We start from the raw sequence: 17,799 nt of genomic DNA, 5'->3' as shown, positions 1-17,799 counted from the left end.
TTAATTTATGTGACCATTCAAAACTGGTAATTCCATGTGGAATCAACTTGAGGTGATTGAATATGAAACAAAAAAGAAAGACATGGGAGGCAGCCAAGGCTCTTGACTCATGTTTTTTTGTTTTTGCTTTTATGTATTTTTGGTTTTTTCCCCCCCATGTGACTGGAAGAAAAGAAATCAACTTATAGAATTCTAGAACCTTTAGCATGAATAGATTTCTCATTTGGTCAAGATAGAGTACAGATACTGAATTTACTCTCCTTTCTGAAACAAAAAATGGACAAAATATATGAAACAACTGTTTTCAAGACATTTCACCTCAGACAACAAAGGATAGAGACCTCTAAGAGATGGAAAACAAATGAGGTGAACTCATGATTGCCCCAGCTGACTGTCTAGAGAAAGTCTCCTGGCCACGGTGCAGGTAGGTAGGGATATAAACAGAGACTAATGAGCTCTCTGAGTTGAGGAGATACAGCTTAGAGCCCAGGGAGACTGAGGCAGCTAAAATTCACAGGGAAGACTCCCAGAGAAGAGAAAGCTGGACAGAAAGAGAGAGAGAGTTCTGGAGATCTGCACTGTTCCTACTGACTTTTCAACTGAATAATGGTCCATGCATGCAAGTAGTTGGGGAAAGAACCCCCAAAAGGATTAGAGGGAGCAATCACTAGAGCCTGCACAGGTCTGGGAATAGTTCCTCTTTCCACCAGCAAGAATATAAAACCTCAGAATTCATGCAATACCAGTAGAGTACTCAGAAGCATTTTTCCTCAGCAATAGGGAAAAATGAGCCCTAGACCAAATGTTGTTCTAGTCCCACCTAACAGCTTAAAAGTGAGACTCTAAAGGATAAAACTGTTTTGAAGTAACTTAAATGCATACCAGAACAAAACTGAAGAATATTTATAGGAATATAAAAATATTTAACACCCCAATAAGGAAAAATTTATAATATCTATTGTGTAATCAAATATTATCATGAATACAAAGAAGCATAAAAATACACATAATTATAAATAAACATAATTGCCCCATAAATGACACAAATGATATAATTAGTAGACAAACAGTTATTATAACTATGTTACACACATTCAAGAGGCTAATGGGAAAATTAAGTAGTGGCATAGATGAAATTAAAAAGATAAAATTAAACTTCTGCAGATAAAAATTGCAGTGTCTGAGATGAAGCATATGGTACATGGGATTAACATCAGATTAGATATTGCAAAAGAAAAGATTAGTGAACTTGAAAATATGTATGACAATAGTAGCACAAAGTCTGGAAGGGAAGAAATAGAAACATACTGGTGTAAGGTTTTACACTATACATGAAACGGTATATCACTTGAAGATAGACTATTATTAAGTACCACTATTATTAAATTATTATTTACCCTAAATCAGCCACTCAGTATAGCATCAGAAAGAGTATAGATAGTAAGCCATAAGAGACAGTAAGCTAGAATCACTGGGAAAGTCAGTTCATCCAAAAGAAGGCTGAAAAGAGGAAAGCAAAAACAAAGAGATCGGACAAACAAAAATTAAATAGCGAGAGGATAGATTTAAGCCCAATTATGTAGATATGCACATTAAATGTAAATTAACAGTTAGAAACTGTCAGATTAGATTCAAAAATCAAGATTCAACTGTATGTTGTCTATGAGAAACCCACTTTCAGTATAAAGATACAAATAGGTTAACAGTAAAAAGGATGGAAACAAAAAGTCATATGAAACTAATCAAAAGAAAGCTGGAGTGACCATGTTAATACTGGTTGAGTTCTATTTCAGATCAAAGAATATTACCAGGAATAAAGAATGCCATTTCATACAGATAGGGGTAAATTTATCAAGAGGAAATAACAAATTTAAACATTTATATACCTAATAACAGAACTTCAAAATACATAAAGCAAATACTGATAGAACTGCAAGGAAAAATAGGCAAATTGATTATTATAGTCAGATTTCAGCACGCTTTATTGTAATAATTGATAGAACAAGCAAAAAAATTAATAAGCATATAGAAGACCTCCACAACACTATCAACCATGTTGAACTAATTGAAATTTATATAACTCCACCTAAGAAAAACAGAATACACACTCTTTTCAAAGGCATATAGAACATCTAGCAAGATATGCCATATTCTAGGTCATAAAATAAATCTCAATATGTTTGAAAAGATTCAGATTATACAGAGTATATTCTCTGACTATGGTGAAATTAAATTAGAAATCAATAGCAAGAGATATCTGGAAAATCCCCCCAAATTTGGAAAGTAAATATCACACTTCTAAATAACCCTTGGGTCAAATAATAAATCAGAAAAATTAGAAAGTGTTTTGAACTGAATTAAAATAAACACATAGCATTTCAAAAGTTTTGAGAAGCAGCTAAAACAGTATTTAAAAGAAAATTTGTAGTATTATACACCTAGATTAGAAAAAAGGAAAGGTCTCAAATCAGTAATCCTAGCTTCTACTTTAAGAAACCAAAAAGAAAAGGAGTAAATAAAACTCAAAATAAGCAGAAGAAAGTAGGTAATAAGGGCTAAAGATGAAATCAGTAGAAAACAAAATCAACAGAGAAAATGACACCAAAAACTTGTTCTTTGAGAAGATCAATAAAATTGATAACTCACTGGCCAGACTAATCAGGAATTTATCAAGAGGAAATAATAATTTTAATTAAACAGTTATTCACCTAGTAACAGAAGACAGAAATGAGGGAGGAGACATCACTACAAACTCTATAGATAATGAAGGAATAATAAGGCAATATTATAAACAACTCATGACAATAAATTTGACAACTTAGGTAAATTGTACAAATTACTTGTATGATAGCCTACTAAAGCTCACTCAAGAAGAAATAGATAACCTGAATAGAAATTGAATTTATTATTTAAAACTGCCCCACAAGAATATATCAAGTTCTAATTGCTTCCCTGGAGAATTCTTTCTACTCAAGGAATCAGACAGACATTCTAAGAAAACCACAGACCAATGTATAAAAACAACAATCAGAAACTGAAATTTTACAAATATCATTTACAATCAGAAAAAAATTACAAAGCACTTAGAAATAAATCTGATCAAAGTGGTGTAAGACCTGAACACTGAAAACTACAAAACATTGCTGAAAGGAATTAAAGAGGATCTAAATAAATGGATATACTCATTTGTGGATTGAAGTTTCAATATTGTTATCAATTCTTCCCAAACTGATCTGTAGATTCAACACAATTCCAATCAATATCTTAGTTGGCTTTTACAATTTTTTTGCATAAATTGACAAGCTGATTCTAAAATGTATATAGAAATGCAAGAACCTAGAAGAGACTAAACATCTTTGTGAAAGAAGAAGAAACTTGGAAGACATATTTGCCCTTATGGTTCATTATGAAGCTATAGTAATTAAGACAGTGTATGGGCATAATGGTGGACAATCAAAAGAAGACAGTTTCTAGGTCGCGAGAGTTATAGTTCCTAAAAGTAGATGGCAGGCGCATATTAACTTTCCCCATTCCCTCAGGATGCCTCAAAGTAGTGGTTCCCAAAGCATGGTTTGAAAACTAGCAATATTATTAACATCACCTGGAAGCTTTTTAGAAAAGGCAATTATTGGGGCCACCTACTGAATCAATATTTGTGGGAGAGGCCCAGGAATCTGTGTTTTCATAAGCTCTCCAGGTGATTCTGAGGCACAGTAAAGTTTTAGAAAGTACTGCCTAGGCCTCTCCCTGCTACAAATCCTCCAGGATTTGGGAGACAGGAGAAGAGGTTTGGAGACAGTGGCATAACTCAGTGTCACAGAGTGAAGAAGAAAACTGATGGCCTTTGACCATGGAATCCATTAAAACATACTCTCAGTGCTGCCAGGCTGAGCTGATGAATAAAAAATAAGCTAATCTCATTTCTGGCCATTAGGCTATTGAAGATAATTGGGCTACAAGGTGAGCAATCAACTTTACCAAGCACAGGCAGTTGGCACAATTTGTTGCTTGGAACTAACTTACTGTAAGTAGATGGTTGAGAATAATGCAGAGGTCATGAAGAGAAATCCACGGTTCTGAAATTTTCCTTAAGTCTTTTAAAATTCTCTTTCTCTCTGTCTCTGTCTCTCCCTCTCTTCCACACACACTAAAACACGTACACACACATGCATTCACAGTGACATCTCATGAGACAGGATGTGGAACTGAACAGTTCTGACGAATGTCTGAGTGATAAGATCACCTTCAAGAGACAAGAGCTGAAAGTCTATTCTGGCTCAGTAAGACCTAGGAACTAGTCTCTTGGGGAATACTTGATTATGTTACGTAGGCCAAATAGTTTCTGACGTTAGCATTAGAGCTTTAGTCCTACCTTCAACTGCCTGAAGAATGTACTATATTGGATTAGGAAACTGAGCCTCGTGTAGTCTGGTCCTGCTTTCTGGATTTAGGATGTGGCTTGTCTCAATAACCAAAGTAAGTCCATCTCACGGAAAGAAAAGGAAGGGATAATGGGGAGTTAAAATTGTAATGAGCACCTGAATTTATTTGTTGCTCTTTTAAAGGGGTCTCCTCTTTTTTTTTTTTTTTTTTTTTTGCGGTACGCAGGCCTCTCACCACTGCGGGCTCCCCTGTCGCGGAGCACGGGCTCCGGACACGCAGGCCCAGCGGCCATGGCCCATGGGCCTAGCCGCTCCACGGCATGTGGGACCTTCCCGGACCGGGGCACGAACCCGCGTCCCCTGCACCGGCAGGCAGACTCCCAACATTGCGCCACCAGGGAAGCCCTAGAGGGGTCTCCTCTTAAATCAGCATCAGCTTTCTTTCCTACCTCCCACCTGGCTGTCATAGAACTAGGTATAGATCTTAACGTTTAACTATTGCCCTTCCCTGTGGGACATAATGGTTACCATTGTACTCCCAACCTTCTGGCATTTAATCAAGATAAAATTGATTACCTTTAACTGAAAACAAAAAATCACTTATAATCAGGATACTGATATATTAGCAGGGACAAGATCCCAACTTTTAGTGGACTTGGCAGACTGTCAGGTACTGTCTTTAAGTACTCCCCACCCTACACCTCTATTTTTCTATTGACAGAGAGTCATAATAATTTGTCCTGTGGATGCCAGTTGCTTTTTGTTCAACTTAAACCTGTGCTACAAGTGCTTCTTCAATCGCTGCAATCAAAAGTTTCCTAGTGAAGTTGCCCATTGGCTTAGGCAGCACGACTCTCAACGCTGGTTGGCATCATAAACAGGCATGGTGAGGGGTAGCTAAGAGTATCAAGAAGCGGAGAGTTTAGGGTAATATTTTATTTCTTGTTTTTATCTTTTGATGATTAGTCTTTAACATAATCTCAGACTGAATACTGTGGCAATTTTCCTACTTGCAGAGTGCAAAATATTGAGGTAAAAGTCAAAGTAGATGTGTCTTTCTGTCTTACTAGAATTTTAGGTGAAAGATGTCAAAATTTTGTGTTTAAGTATGTGTCATAAAGCATTTGAACAATCCTTGTCGATTATTATAACCTTTGCTATGTGCCAGGCACTATATTATGTACAATGCATGCATTTGTTACTACATTTAGTTCTCCTTGTATAATGGTTATTATTCCTTCCTTTCTCTAAGGCATAGAGAATTTAAATAAATTATCCAAAGTTATGGCATAAAGTTGTGGCAGAGCCAAAACTCAAATATGATTTTGTCTGAGTTAAAAATTCAGGCTTTCTGCTAGAGCCAACTGCCAACTTGAAAATTCTGAGTTGTCTTTTCTAGTTCTAGGATATGAATGCAATAGTCTTAGGAACCCAAATGAACAAAAGTCCTTTTTTAGGACGAGGCCAGTCATGGAAATAAACTTTGTTCTTTTTGGGGGGCCACACTGTGCAGCTTGTGAGATCTTAGTTCTCCAACCAGGGATTGAACCCAGGTCCACAGCAGTGAAAGTCCAAGTCTTAACCACTGGACCACCAGGGAATTCCCTAAACTTTGTTTTTTATGACCATGATCTTGAAGGAATTGGAATTAATCCAAATGGAATCAAGTAGTGAAACACATTTATTTATATTGATTAGTCTCCTGCCTATTTCCAGAAATATTTGAAGAAATGTGACAAAAAGCGAATATTCCGAAATTCCCTAATGAGCATAATCTCATTCTCTTATGAACTCTAATAGATCTTTTGCTTGTATTTCTCTGGTGGAACTTGCCAGTATATCTTGTGTTGTTTCTAGTATTTGTCTACTTCCGTCAAGTTGATCCTGAAGGCAGATACTCTTTGTTAGGATTCTTCCGAGAAACAAACCAATAGGTTCATTCTGTCTCACACACACATTTAATTTCACGAGATTCACTTGTAAAAAGCATTACTCCAATTAACAAACCATCTAGTGTTAATTTGAGATAGAGATGGCTGAAGTGCTTCTGACTAGTCTTTCAGATGTTAAATCTCCATCCTACCATTGTGGATTACTAACTAGAGTACTCAGATGTTAACCAGCTGCCCATAGGATATAAATTAACACATTTTATGTGGGCTATTTCAATAAAATGACAGACTACATACAAACTACTTAAGGGTTTAGTCTTATTGAATATTATAAATTGAGCCTGTGAGGAAAAAATTGGCATGGGTGGATAGGTGGTCACAATGCTTATAAACTCCTGAGGGCATCTAGTATTCAGAATTCCTTTTCATTAACTGAAGACAATGTTAGCTAATATCCCTAGTCAGTAGCAAATCCTGTAGTGTAATTGTTCCTAAGCAGCTAAAGAACAGAAAAAAGAATGATTCATTCTAGTCAATGATTTGCTTTTTCTTTTTTTTTAAGAAAAAATAAACTAAATTATTTCATCCTTACTCCTATTAACATTTTGTCAGAGAGACGAGTTCTAAATTTCAGAAAACAAATCCAAGTTCTAAGCTGCTCTCATTTTCTTTTTTCTGCCTCTGTCTTCTGTTGCAGCACTTCTCTCCCCAATCAGCCTTCATCCTGACTCTGCCCCTGACTCTTCTTGTTCTTTAGAAGACACTCATTAACATTTGCTAATGTATGCTAATGAGAAGTAATTAGCATCTTCTCTGTGAACAAAAGCTGGTGCTAAGAAGGATGTGTAAAAACTGTACAGAGTTCGGCCAGCCTTGCTTCAAGCTTCTTTATGCTCTGAGGACAATCGTCTGCTTTCAGTTGTTTCACAGTTCTTGTGTTTTTTGTTTGTTCTGTTTTGTTTGTTTACCCATGAATCCTGACAACCCTTCTTCTTCATGATTGGGAATATTACAGAAATGCTGCGGGGGACAGAAAGATTCCTTTTGGTTCTAAGCAATTCAAGGATATATAAGCATAGCCACCAAGGGTTTATAGCACACTATTTTCATCTGGTTAGTAGCACAGAAACTCACACAAGAGAACGTATTTTCATTTCAGCACACTTATTTACAGTGGTTGCCGTTTATGGCGGTAATTGCAATGTGAGAGCACACACTCTGAATATATATTATGACAACAGGGTTAAATAAGAAATGTCCTTTGCCCCAAAATAATCTGAATGCAAAGAAAGACTCACCACTTACTTTTCTGTAACCACAGAGAGCTCTAAATGCCTTTGTAAATAGCTATTTATTTACTGAATATGTGTATGTGTAGTTTAAAAAAAGTCAACCCTCCAAACCACATAGAATAAGAGTTGTTTTTGTTCTTTCTGTAGACCAGTGGTGTCAAGAAATATCTAATTGCAGTTTCTCACAAATACTCCTGTATATAATTTACCATTTGAAGAACTATGCTTCATCATTTCATATTTGCTCTTGTGGCTCAGGGGTGGTAGAATTTGGAAACATACCAGCTACCCATTTCATTCAGCCTGTTTAATTTTAATTTCATGTAACATAAAAACAGAAGGAAAAATTGCCAAACTATTCGGGGTGCATCCCCTTCCCCTCTTCTTATGTGTATAAAAAACATTTATTTTCCTTGTGAAAGGATAGAAGGGGAATCTTTATTTTGACTGAATTTTCTATTTTTCTTTTTGTTAGTCTCTCTGGAACCTCGTAGTAAAACGTGTTTCTCCACAGACTTCATTCTTTTCCTGTATTCCTCAATGCAACTACAATATGTTATATTGTGTTTTTAATAAAGCAGGCATCAGCAGCTATTTATTCTCTGCTTCTTAAGGACTAAAGAGCCTCAAAAATAAATATTATCTAAAAGGAAAAACATTAGAGAATGACAGCTACTATTTTTTTTTTTTTTTTGGCCTGCCCCGTCTCCTTCTTTGGTGAGTCTTACCAAAAACCAAAATTATTATTGTTTTTTGTAATTTTATAACCACAGTGATTTAAAATAACTATTTAGTATCTCCAAGATATCATAATGTTTGAAAATATGACCAGCCTTTTGGCATTTATTATACAAGTTTTCATCAGAGTGTTCTTGAACATATGTGCCCCATGGTTTTTTTCAGTGGTCTTAATGAAGACCTTATCGTTTTAAGGTTTTTAGTGGTATTAAGGAAAGGTGCTGGCACCTGCAGAAAGAGTATCAGCCTAGGTTTGTCACATTAAACCTTTCCCCCAGATACCTTGTTTATATTTAAGTGTAATGATCTCATTCTGTTATTTCCACTCCTGGGGATTTTTTAAATGTCTTATAGTTTATAGGTTCATTAAGGTATTTGATTGATATAAGAGCTAAATAATTATTCTTTTTACTCGTTGGCTTCCAAAATATCATGCTCGATTCCATCATTTGAAGGACTTGGGATTGTTATAAACAAATGTCATGAATATCTTCTTATCTGACCTAAAAGTAGCAAAAATAAAAGGAGCTGCTGATTTAAACTGAGTCAGATTTTATGTCCTGGGTAGATATTTGAGAGGAAGAAGAATCACATTCCATCATTTTTGTTCACTTTGACAGAGAGTGGCTTCTGTTCCTTACTTAACACCCACCAGTAATAGTTTTTTCATAGATGAATGGAAGCCGAGTGCTGTGCCATTCTCTACAGGGGAAATGATACTTCAATATGGTTTGGTGACTCCATCTATTCAAATTAAACTACTGAACTTCAACTGTTCCTACCTAAGCTATTCTCCCTAGAGCCTCCTATCTCCTTTCCTTGAAACTCCACCCGCTGCTGCCCAGGCCAAAAACCTTGGAATTGTCCTTGATTCTTCTCTTCCTCTCATATTCCACATTATACCACATACTGATGACACGGGTTCTTCAGCTAAGGTTTGGAAATGTGCTTATTATGGCATAGATTAATATCTGTCTGAGGTGAAAGGTACCTCATTTATTTTTTATTTATTTTTTCTTAGGTAATACAATTCAAATTTAATTAATGAGCGGTTTCTACCATTTCACAAGGGAACATGAAAGTGTGTGTATATGCACAGTTTTGATAATGGCAGTGCCTTTTTTAAAATATCAGAGCTAATTTACTTCCCCTTATTGTATATAAATTTTCACATCATTTTTCATTTTTCCATTTTTTAAAAGGTTATACTCCATTTATAGTTATTATAAAATATTGGCTATATTCCCTGGAAATGTACCCCATTTTATATGCGAGGAGCTGATGCTGACATTTCCTCACACACAAAGGAACCCTAAAAAGAAACACACTAGTACATTGCTAATAAACATAATTAGTACATTGCTGGTATAACCCAAGTAAACTTGAGTTTAGGTATGAGTTATAAAGTCATTCTTTTGCATCAAATAGCAAGACTCCTTAAGGACGGTTATTTCCTTCTACAGTTTACAAACTCCTACTCCAGAGCACTTTGCTCTGTAGACCCTTGTAAATGCACAATAAATGCTAATTGAATAAATGAATTTTCAGTTTCCAAAGTAATGACCTGGTGCTACAATAATCCCTTCAAAAACTAGAGGAACAGGCAACATCATTAAACTCTTCCTGCCACTGGGCCACTGATACTGAAGAACCATAAAATACTTTCAGTACTATAGATTGAAAAAGAAAGCCTGGAACAACATCCACTTTTCTGAACGATTCCAATGCCTCTGAAATGTGACATTTTGCTGTTGTTTCCTTTTACTGTTTTTAATTACTGTGTCTATTTGCATGAAATGAGGATCTGGGTTGCCTAGGAGTTCATCTGCTCCTATTGCATATTCCTCTCTTAAATAAGCGTACTTCAATGCAGTTTTGCTTGCTGCCTTCAACATTTAGACAGGAAACCACTCCCCCCCTTCACTGTCCTCCCATCACTCCCCAGGAGAGAGGTTATTTTTAAAGTACATAATCAATAGGCTTTGGGAAGCATCCAGAACATGAGGGTGGTCATATGATTGGGAGCAAGCTACTAAGGACTGCTGAGAGAAGGGATGGCAATAGGCCGTGCCGAAAATTGTCTGAGAAGGGAAAGACAGTCTGTAACTCCCATTTAAGCGTTCTGAGTTATTCTTTTGCACAGGCTTTTGTCTGGGAGGAGCTTCTTAGATTGGTTCTTCAACAACGCCTTGAGTTGCAGGAGATGCAGATCAGCATTGACAGTTGCTTTTCAGACCAAATAGTGTTCCATTAAAATTAAGCTTGGTCTGAGGCTCTTGATGGAGTCTTCAATCTCCTGGTCAGGGTGCTGCTGTTTAGTTCTTGATGCCGATGATGCCTTTGCTGAGGGTTTGAGTCAATAATAAACCAATTATGATCACAGTAACTATAAAAACAACTGTTCCGTGGCCCCTGACTCAGCTTCCAGACAAAAGGAATGCTGTTGAATAAAGAAGGCACCTACTGAAAATGTGCAGATGATCGTGCACAGATGAGTATCACTGTTGGAAAGTCACCTGAAGAGCAGTGAAGGGGCTATTTCTGCAATACTCTCCATTACATCACTCAGAAACCGTAGCTCTTTTTTCTTCTTTACTTGCAACCACAGGGCTATCTCCCCTTATGGATTTTTAGGTTTTATTTAATGGCCATTTATAACTATCCTTCCTGTACCTGAAAAGATGACCTATGACTCCAGCCCTGCTTTTTCTCTCCCCTGCTTGTCAGAGGAAATTGATTTCTTGCTCATCTCCTTGGCTTGGGACATTTCATTCTACTGCTTTTGTTTAATATATGATCCTTCCTAAAGATTTGCTTGTATTTCTAGTTGTTTAGTATTTTCTTCCATTTCATTATTTAACTTTATTTAATCATGTCTAGTGAGTTGATTATTACAAATCATTATAGCATTTTATGTGAATTTTTGCTTTGGCTATGCATGGTGCAAAAGAGGTTATGTGTCAGACTTTGCTATTTGTCCTCAGCTGTTTCTATATTATGCACGCTGATCAGACCTTGCTCTAAGGCTAATCTTATATCATTAAGATGCCTTCCTGAGTGAATTCTTCTTTGGCTGAAGAAACTTGGGGGCAGCATTAATTGCAAATAAAGACCATGGCCTATTGTTGAATGTAAAATATCTCTGAGAAGTGTCTGCCTTCACTATTGCGAACTCTCAGTAGTGACATAAAGACCTTTGTCCTGTGCAGATCCAGTTACAACCGGTGACAGAAGGCATATGTCCACTCTGAACAAAACAACACTTATTTTCATATTCTATGGCTGATGTTGAGTGATAACATTTTTGCATATCCTAAAAATTTTACACAGATGCTGTTTAAAGGCAAAAAATGCTTTTTACAATAATCTTCTTTGTGAATGGAATTTAAACTCTGAATGTGCTGCCTTTTCAATATGCCTGTCAAGTTCTGAATAATAACCTTTGACAGTGCTGAGCAGAAACAAAACCAGAGGTTGTTTCCTCTGTTCACAGCAACATCATTTGTTATCTTTGATTTTTTGGACTTATGCCCATCCACCTTAAATAAAAATAGGTAAATTAATATTTTAAATGAGTTACTAGACTCATGGTTTAAAGAAATAGTCTACTGCAATTTTTACCATGGCAATTTGCAGATCTTTGTCTCTGGCTGACAACCTGTGATGAATGGACAGTAGTTGACAAGGGGAAAATATCTGCCAATTAATATATTTTCCTATATTACTGTACCAGTAAAATTTTATAAAACCTTTATATGCCTTTATAAAAATGGAGCAAATCTAAAAACAAGGTGCTGAGGATGAGGTGAGGAGTAGACAGAAGAAGTGTTCTTTGTCTTGGAAAGAACTGTAGAATCAATCACCTATCTCCACATAGTCAAGATAAATCATATATGGGAAGATTTAAGCTGTCTGCATATAATACCCATAGAAATAATTCAAATAGGAAATATCAGGTTTTAAGCCTTTTTGAAAGATTCTTTGACACTGGGTACCTGGTCATAATGAAATATTGTCTATTTTAATAACTTTTTTATAATAACCAAGTGGTTTGTGCATGTGTATATAGCTTTGCCAACAATTCCTTTTACCATAGAATGAAATGACCCAACACACCCTAAGTCTGCTTCTTGCAGTACAGAATTTATTTTGGTTGAAGTTATTTTGAATTGAGTTGACAGGTTTATGATTGGTATGTTTTGCAAATCGTTGAAGACGGTGAAGCAGAGAAGTCCTTGCACAGCAATGTATAAGATATTGTGGCTGTATATCTTTAATAAGCAATGCTTATTTTGACAAGTTTATTGAAAAAATTTATTAACTGCACAAAAAACTTTACAATGAAAATAATAACAGTAAAAACCAGTTATTAACAATTGTACCATCATTTAAAGAATTACTATATTTTTCTTTCTTCAACAGTGCAAATCCAAGTGGAGGAAAAAGAAGATGATACTGAGGAAAGTTCAAGTAAGTGGGGATGGACATATCCCCACTTGGGATATGTTTCCCGTGGAATAGTGGTGAATTCAGGGGATTTACCCTTTTATCTTGTGGGAATATGCTACCATATGCAAGCAGAGAAGCATGTGTGGATGACTTTCGATGGTCTCACAAAAGAGTTCAAGACCATTAAACAGAATCTCTACTCGAGATTCCATTCAATTGGCACACACACATTCCACCCAATTTATAATTTACTCATGAGTAAGTAGATGGTAGTTCAGAAAAAATTTGCTCTTTTACTTCTTTACTATTTTCCCCCATGAAAATCTTTGTCCTAAAAGCTTTTCTCTAAGGCTGAATCTATTACAATATAACAGATTGACCTTTTTGACTGAACTGATCAGGTGGTTCAATAAAAATGAAAAAACCTGTTCTTTTGTACTGAATTCATGGGTATTTTGTCGGAATTGCTCTGTTGTTCTTACTTTGAGTAGGTTCAGCTCAAGAGCTGTGACCCCTTTCCAGGCATGCAGACCCCTCCCTCATGGACTGGAACAGAGAAAGATCATTATATGAGCAAAAGTTTTGAGTTTACCAAAACTGAAAGAGCAGCATCTCAAGAAGAGTTCAATTAGAGAATACATCAACACTGTCAATTAAAAACCTGAGCCCAACATGACAGCCAGTGAATGTTCATGATGACAGTTGGTTTCATTAATTTGGTACATTTTACATGAAAGCAGCCCAGAGTCTCACATAGATCCTAGATGCTATGACTTGACAACTGTCGGGGAGGAAAAGTAATTTTTCCTCTACCCTCCTGAGTTCTTTGCTGATACCCCTATAATATAAGACAGTTTAACAAGAAAAAAACCAAAACAAACCAGAAGTTTATTAACACATACACCTCATGTATACATGGGAGATATCCAGGAAAATGAGTAACTGTGAGGTGGCTTAAAATTTAGATTTGAACACCATCTAAAGAGGGGAGAGGGAGGGCATGTAGGTCTCTTGAGAGAGAATAAATAAGTTTTAGGAGAATAGATGGGAATTATGATAGTTTATGATAAAGTGTGTCTGCATGTGGTGTTGACCTATAGTCTCCTGTGATAGTAGTCTATCTTCCTTGGGGATGAAACTCCTGGGGAGGGGATTTATGACAGTTGAGCTCCTTTTGGAGACTCTGTCTTTAAGCAGCTAAGAGAAGTTCAGAGAAAGTCTCTTCCTGCATTTGCTGTTTTTCAAGTGCTACAGCTCAAAATAGTCAATACACCAAAGTGGCATATTTTGGGGTGGTATATTCAGAATGCCTTTTTGACGTGGTATATTTTGCTACCCTTCAAAACTGAATCAAGCCCATTCCAAAAGGTAATGTATGCAAATCCACATTTAGTAGGCAACTGTAAAACATTCCTTTTTTAAGAATTTGAATATTTGGAAACTAGTTAAAGCACTAAATATAGCCTTTTTGTCCTAAGTGCTAAAATATAAATATAATAATACACTTTTCATCCATGGTCAAATTCTGCGAGCTTAATAGTTTAGCCTTAATATGAAATATACTAAAATGCAGGGTAGTAAGTGGCTGCTAGAGTTTTCGAGCTATTTGTGGGTGAAATTGTTTCTCAGTTCCTATGAGGCTCTGTTCTTTCTACAATTAGTGACTAAAATGAATAATAAAGGCTGGGTAAATTTTCAGAATGCCAGAGTGGGGTTCAAATAACATGTAACATTTGCCACAGTATTTAACAAATGGAAACTCATTCTTGGTTTTGATGACAAAATATAGTTTTCCAAACCTGGTTAGAAAAGTTGCTCTCTGTTAGTCAAACTTTAGTAATAATGGTAATATTTAGATCTTAGATTTGAAATATCAATAAAAAATTTTGATAAGTAATGTTAAAAAGATAACAAAAAATAACAAAAAGATTTTAAAAGATAAAATAATGACACACACATATGTAAAAATTAAGACATTTAACTAATAAATGAGGAATCTGGTGAGGCATTTATAGCAGTTACCAGTTAAAGGAAAATTCAAAGAACAGATATATATATAGATCAGGAATATTGAAATGATTGTGCAAATAAGGCATGACTGTTTTGGGGATTTTTTCTTTCATTTTCTTTTTCGGTGGTGGAAGGTTGTCTCTGCATTTAGCAGAGTTTACTTGCTTGTCTACAGACAAGAACTATTTTGCATTGCTATCTAGTTATCCGTAACTTACAAAGTTACAAAATAGCTTCCATAAAATCAGAATCAGGTAACACAGAAGGGTATGGTGCAGACAATTCATAGTTTTCCATTAAAGCACAAATTTTTCCCTGAGTAGCTTCTATTTAAGAAGATAGTGATAATTAGGAGTAATATTTGTTTTTTGTAATAAACATCAGAAGTTGACTCTAAATATCAGAAGTTAAAAAACAAAGATGAAAGTGAAGTAGGATGTATGTCATAAACGGTGAAGGAAGGAACTGAATTCTCCCTCTACTCTTTACCTGGAAGCTTCCGAAGAAGTTATGGACATGTGAGGCATTAATTGTTAGTTGATGAATAAAATAAAATAATGTCATTTTTCTCAGTTTTGTATTAAATTTACAAGTTATTTATATCTATTTCTAATCAAAAAGATAAAATGATCAAGCAAAGGTATTTACTATCAATTTCATTTAAGAAACAGGAAGAAATATCTAGGCAAAAGAAGAAATATTTGAAGTCAAGAATGAGAATAATTTTACATAAAATAGGTAAGCAACAAGGATTTACTGTGTAACACAGGGAACTGTATTCAATATCTTGTAAAAACCTATAAAGGGAAATAATCTGAAAAAAATATATATGTATGTATAATTGAATCACTTGCTGTATACCTGAAACTTACACAGTACTGTAAATCAACTATACTTCAATTTTTTTTTTAAAGTAAAAAAAAGAAAAAGAATGAGAATAATTTGAATTAGGAGGAATGTCAAGGCATACATTAATTTCCTCAGAATTTTTCTGGTTTGTAGCATTTCCTTGTCATTTTTATTCTTTGTTCTGAGATAGAAGTAGTATTAGCACATAGTGTTTAAACATTCAACCCTTATGTGTTGAATTGGTAACCTATAAACTTGGTCTGAGAGATCATGGTGTGATATTAAACTCCAACTCATCTAGTTACCCAAGTAAATGAAGGCTGGAATTCTAAGCATTATTAGAATTTGGGGATCGACACTGACATATGAGTAGATAAACCACAAGAAATGAGAATTTAGATAAATGTATTTATTTATTTTAAATTTATTTATTTATTTATTGGCTGTGTTGGGTCTTCGTTGTGGGCTTTCTCTAGTTGTGGCGAGCGGGGGCTACTCTTCGTTGAGGTGCGCACGCTTCTCGTTGCGGTGGCTTCTCTTTGTTGCAGAGCATGGGCTCTAGGCACGTGAGCTTCAGCAGTTGTGGCACGCGGGCTCAGTAGTTGTGGCTCACGGGCTCTAGAGCACAGGCGCAGTAGTTGTGGTGCAAAGGCTTAGTTGCTCTGCGGTATGTGGGATCTTCCCGGACCAGGGCTCGAACCTGTGTCCCCTGCATTGACAGGCAGACTCTCAACCACTGCGCCACCAGGGGAGTCCCTAGATAAATGTAATTAAGTGGCAGGCTATGAAATATATATGGCATGATGCATCTTATCTTGATATGGCAAATTGCTGGATTGTGGTCTCAGATGTGTGACAATGATAATTTAAAAGTAAGAATACATTTGGTAGTGGGAGAGCACTTTTCTGATACTGCTCACTGAAGCATTAACTGCTATGTTTAGGTGAAGAGGAAGAGGAGGAGGAAGACAAACTACCTCGAAGAGAGAGCATGAGACCAAAGAGGAAACGGACCAGAGATGTCATCAATGAAGATGACCCAGAACCTGAACCAGAGGATGAAGAAACGAGGAAGGCCAGAGAAAAAGAGAGAAGGAGGAGGATGAGGAGAGGAGAGTAAGTTAGTTCTTATCTGAAATTGCTTCTCATTCAGAAGTGCCTGATGCTGAAAGAAGACCACTCCCTTTAGGCACTCCCTGGCCTTAAAATTGGTAATTAAAACTGCTTTCAGAAAAACAGGCTTCATCTGCCATTTTACTCCACTTAGTTAAATGTATTTTGATATTAAAATAGAATTGTAAAATGAATATATATTAAGAATGGACTTATGAGAAATTCCCTTATGAGAGATCTAAATTGTCATAGGTCATTAACATATTTAGTTAATTTAAATATTTTAAAGTTATCCCATTAGTTAAGTGCATCGTTACTGAAGTTAAGTGAAAAACTACTAAACAATGAACGCAAATCACTTATCTTACAGAGTAGGAGTTGGCCAACCATGGTTAATTCCAACCCAAGGGCTAAGAATGGTTCTTACAGTTTTAATAAAACTGTAATTTTAAAAAAAAACAAAGAGGAATATGGGACAGAGCTGTATATAGCTCCCAAAGTCTAAAATGTTAACTAACTGTCCCTTTACAGAGGATTGGGATTGTCATTTCCTTTTTAATATAACCTTGTGTCTTTCAGTTCTACCAGGCCAACGTTTTTCTGAGTGCTGTCTTTGTGTAGAATAATATATCAAATGCTGTTTAGGAAAAATCCAAGAAAATAATTTTCTAGTCTTTGCTTTCTGGAAAATTGCAGATGGCAGGCAGGTAGGAAAAGTGTACATGTAAAACACATTTACTGATAGAAAACCTAGACCCCTTGGAAAGGATTTAAGAGAATAGCTCCTCTGCCACCCCAGGTGGGGCATGGGAATCACCATGAGGTGATGGGATCTCCTCTGAAACAGTCCTAGGACTTTAAATGGTGAGGAACTTTCCAAGATAGCCTCCCAAGATGACACATTGCAGTACTCAATAACAAGCTATTATTTTCCTCTTCATAAGTAATTGTAATTAAATACAACTATGTGAACATTTTGTCAGGTAGAGAAGCTTAGCATTAATAGACGATGGTTCCTTTTAAAATAAGAGTAGCCCTACCCATTTCTTCATTATATTTTTATTGATTTAAGTT

General features: G+C 35.8%; 1 protein-coding gene across 2 annotated transcripts in view; it reads left to right on the top strand.

The window, feature by feature from the left end:
* TMC1 (transmembrane channel like 1) overlaps nucleotides 1-17,799 on the top strand; it is a 388,569-nt gene that overhangs the window by 270,830 nt on the left and 99,940 nt on the right. For both annotated transcript variants that reach the window (XM_032634495.1, XM_032634496.1), the window contains 2 exons: nucleotides 12,727-12,774; nucleotides 16,557-16,728. In XM_032634495.1, coding sequence (XP_032490386.1) covers nucleotides 12,727-12,774; nucleotides 16,557-16,728 — 220 coding nt within the window. The remainder of the gene's footprint in view (nucleotides 1-12,726; nucleotides 12,775-16,556; nucleotides 16,729-17,799) is intronic.

The sequence above is a fragment of the Phocoena sinus genome, chromosome 6 (genome assembly GCF_008692025.1).
Source record: "Phocoena sinus isolate mPhoSin1 chromosome 6, mPhoSin1.pri, whole genome shotgun sequence".
Lineage (NCBI taxonomy): Eukaryota > Metazoa > Chordata > Mammalia > Artiodactyla > Phocoenidae > Phocoena > Phocoena sinus.
This window is presented reverse-complemented; position numbering and strand designations above follow the sequence as displayed.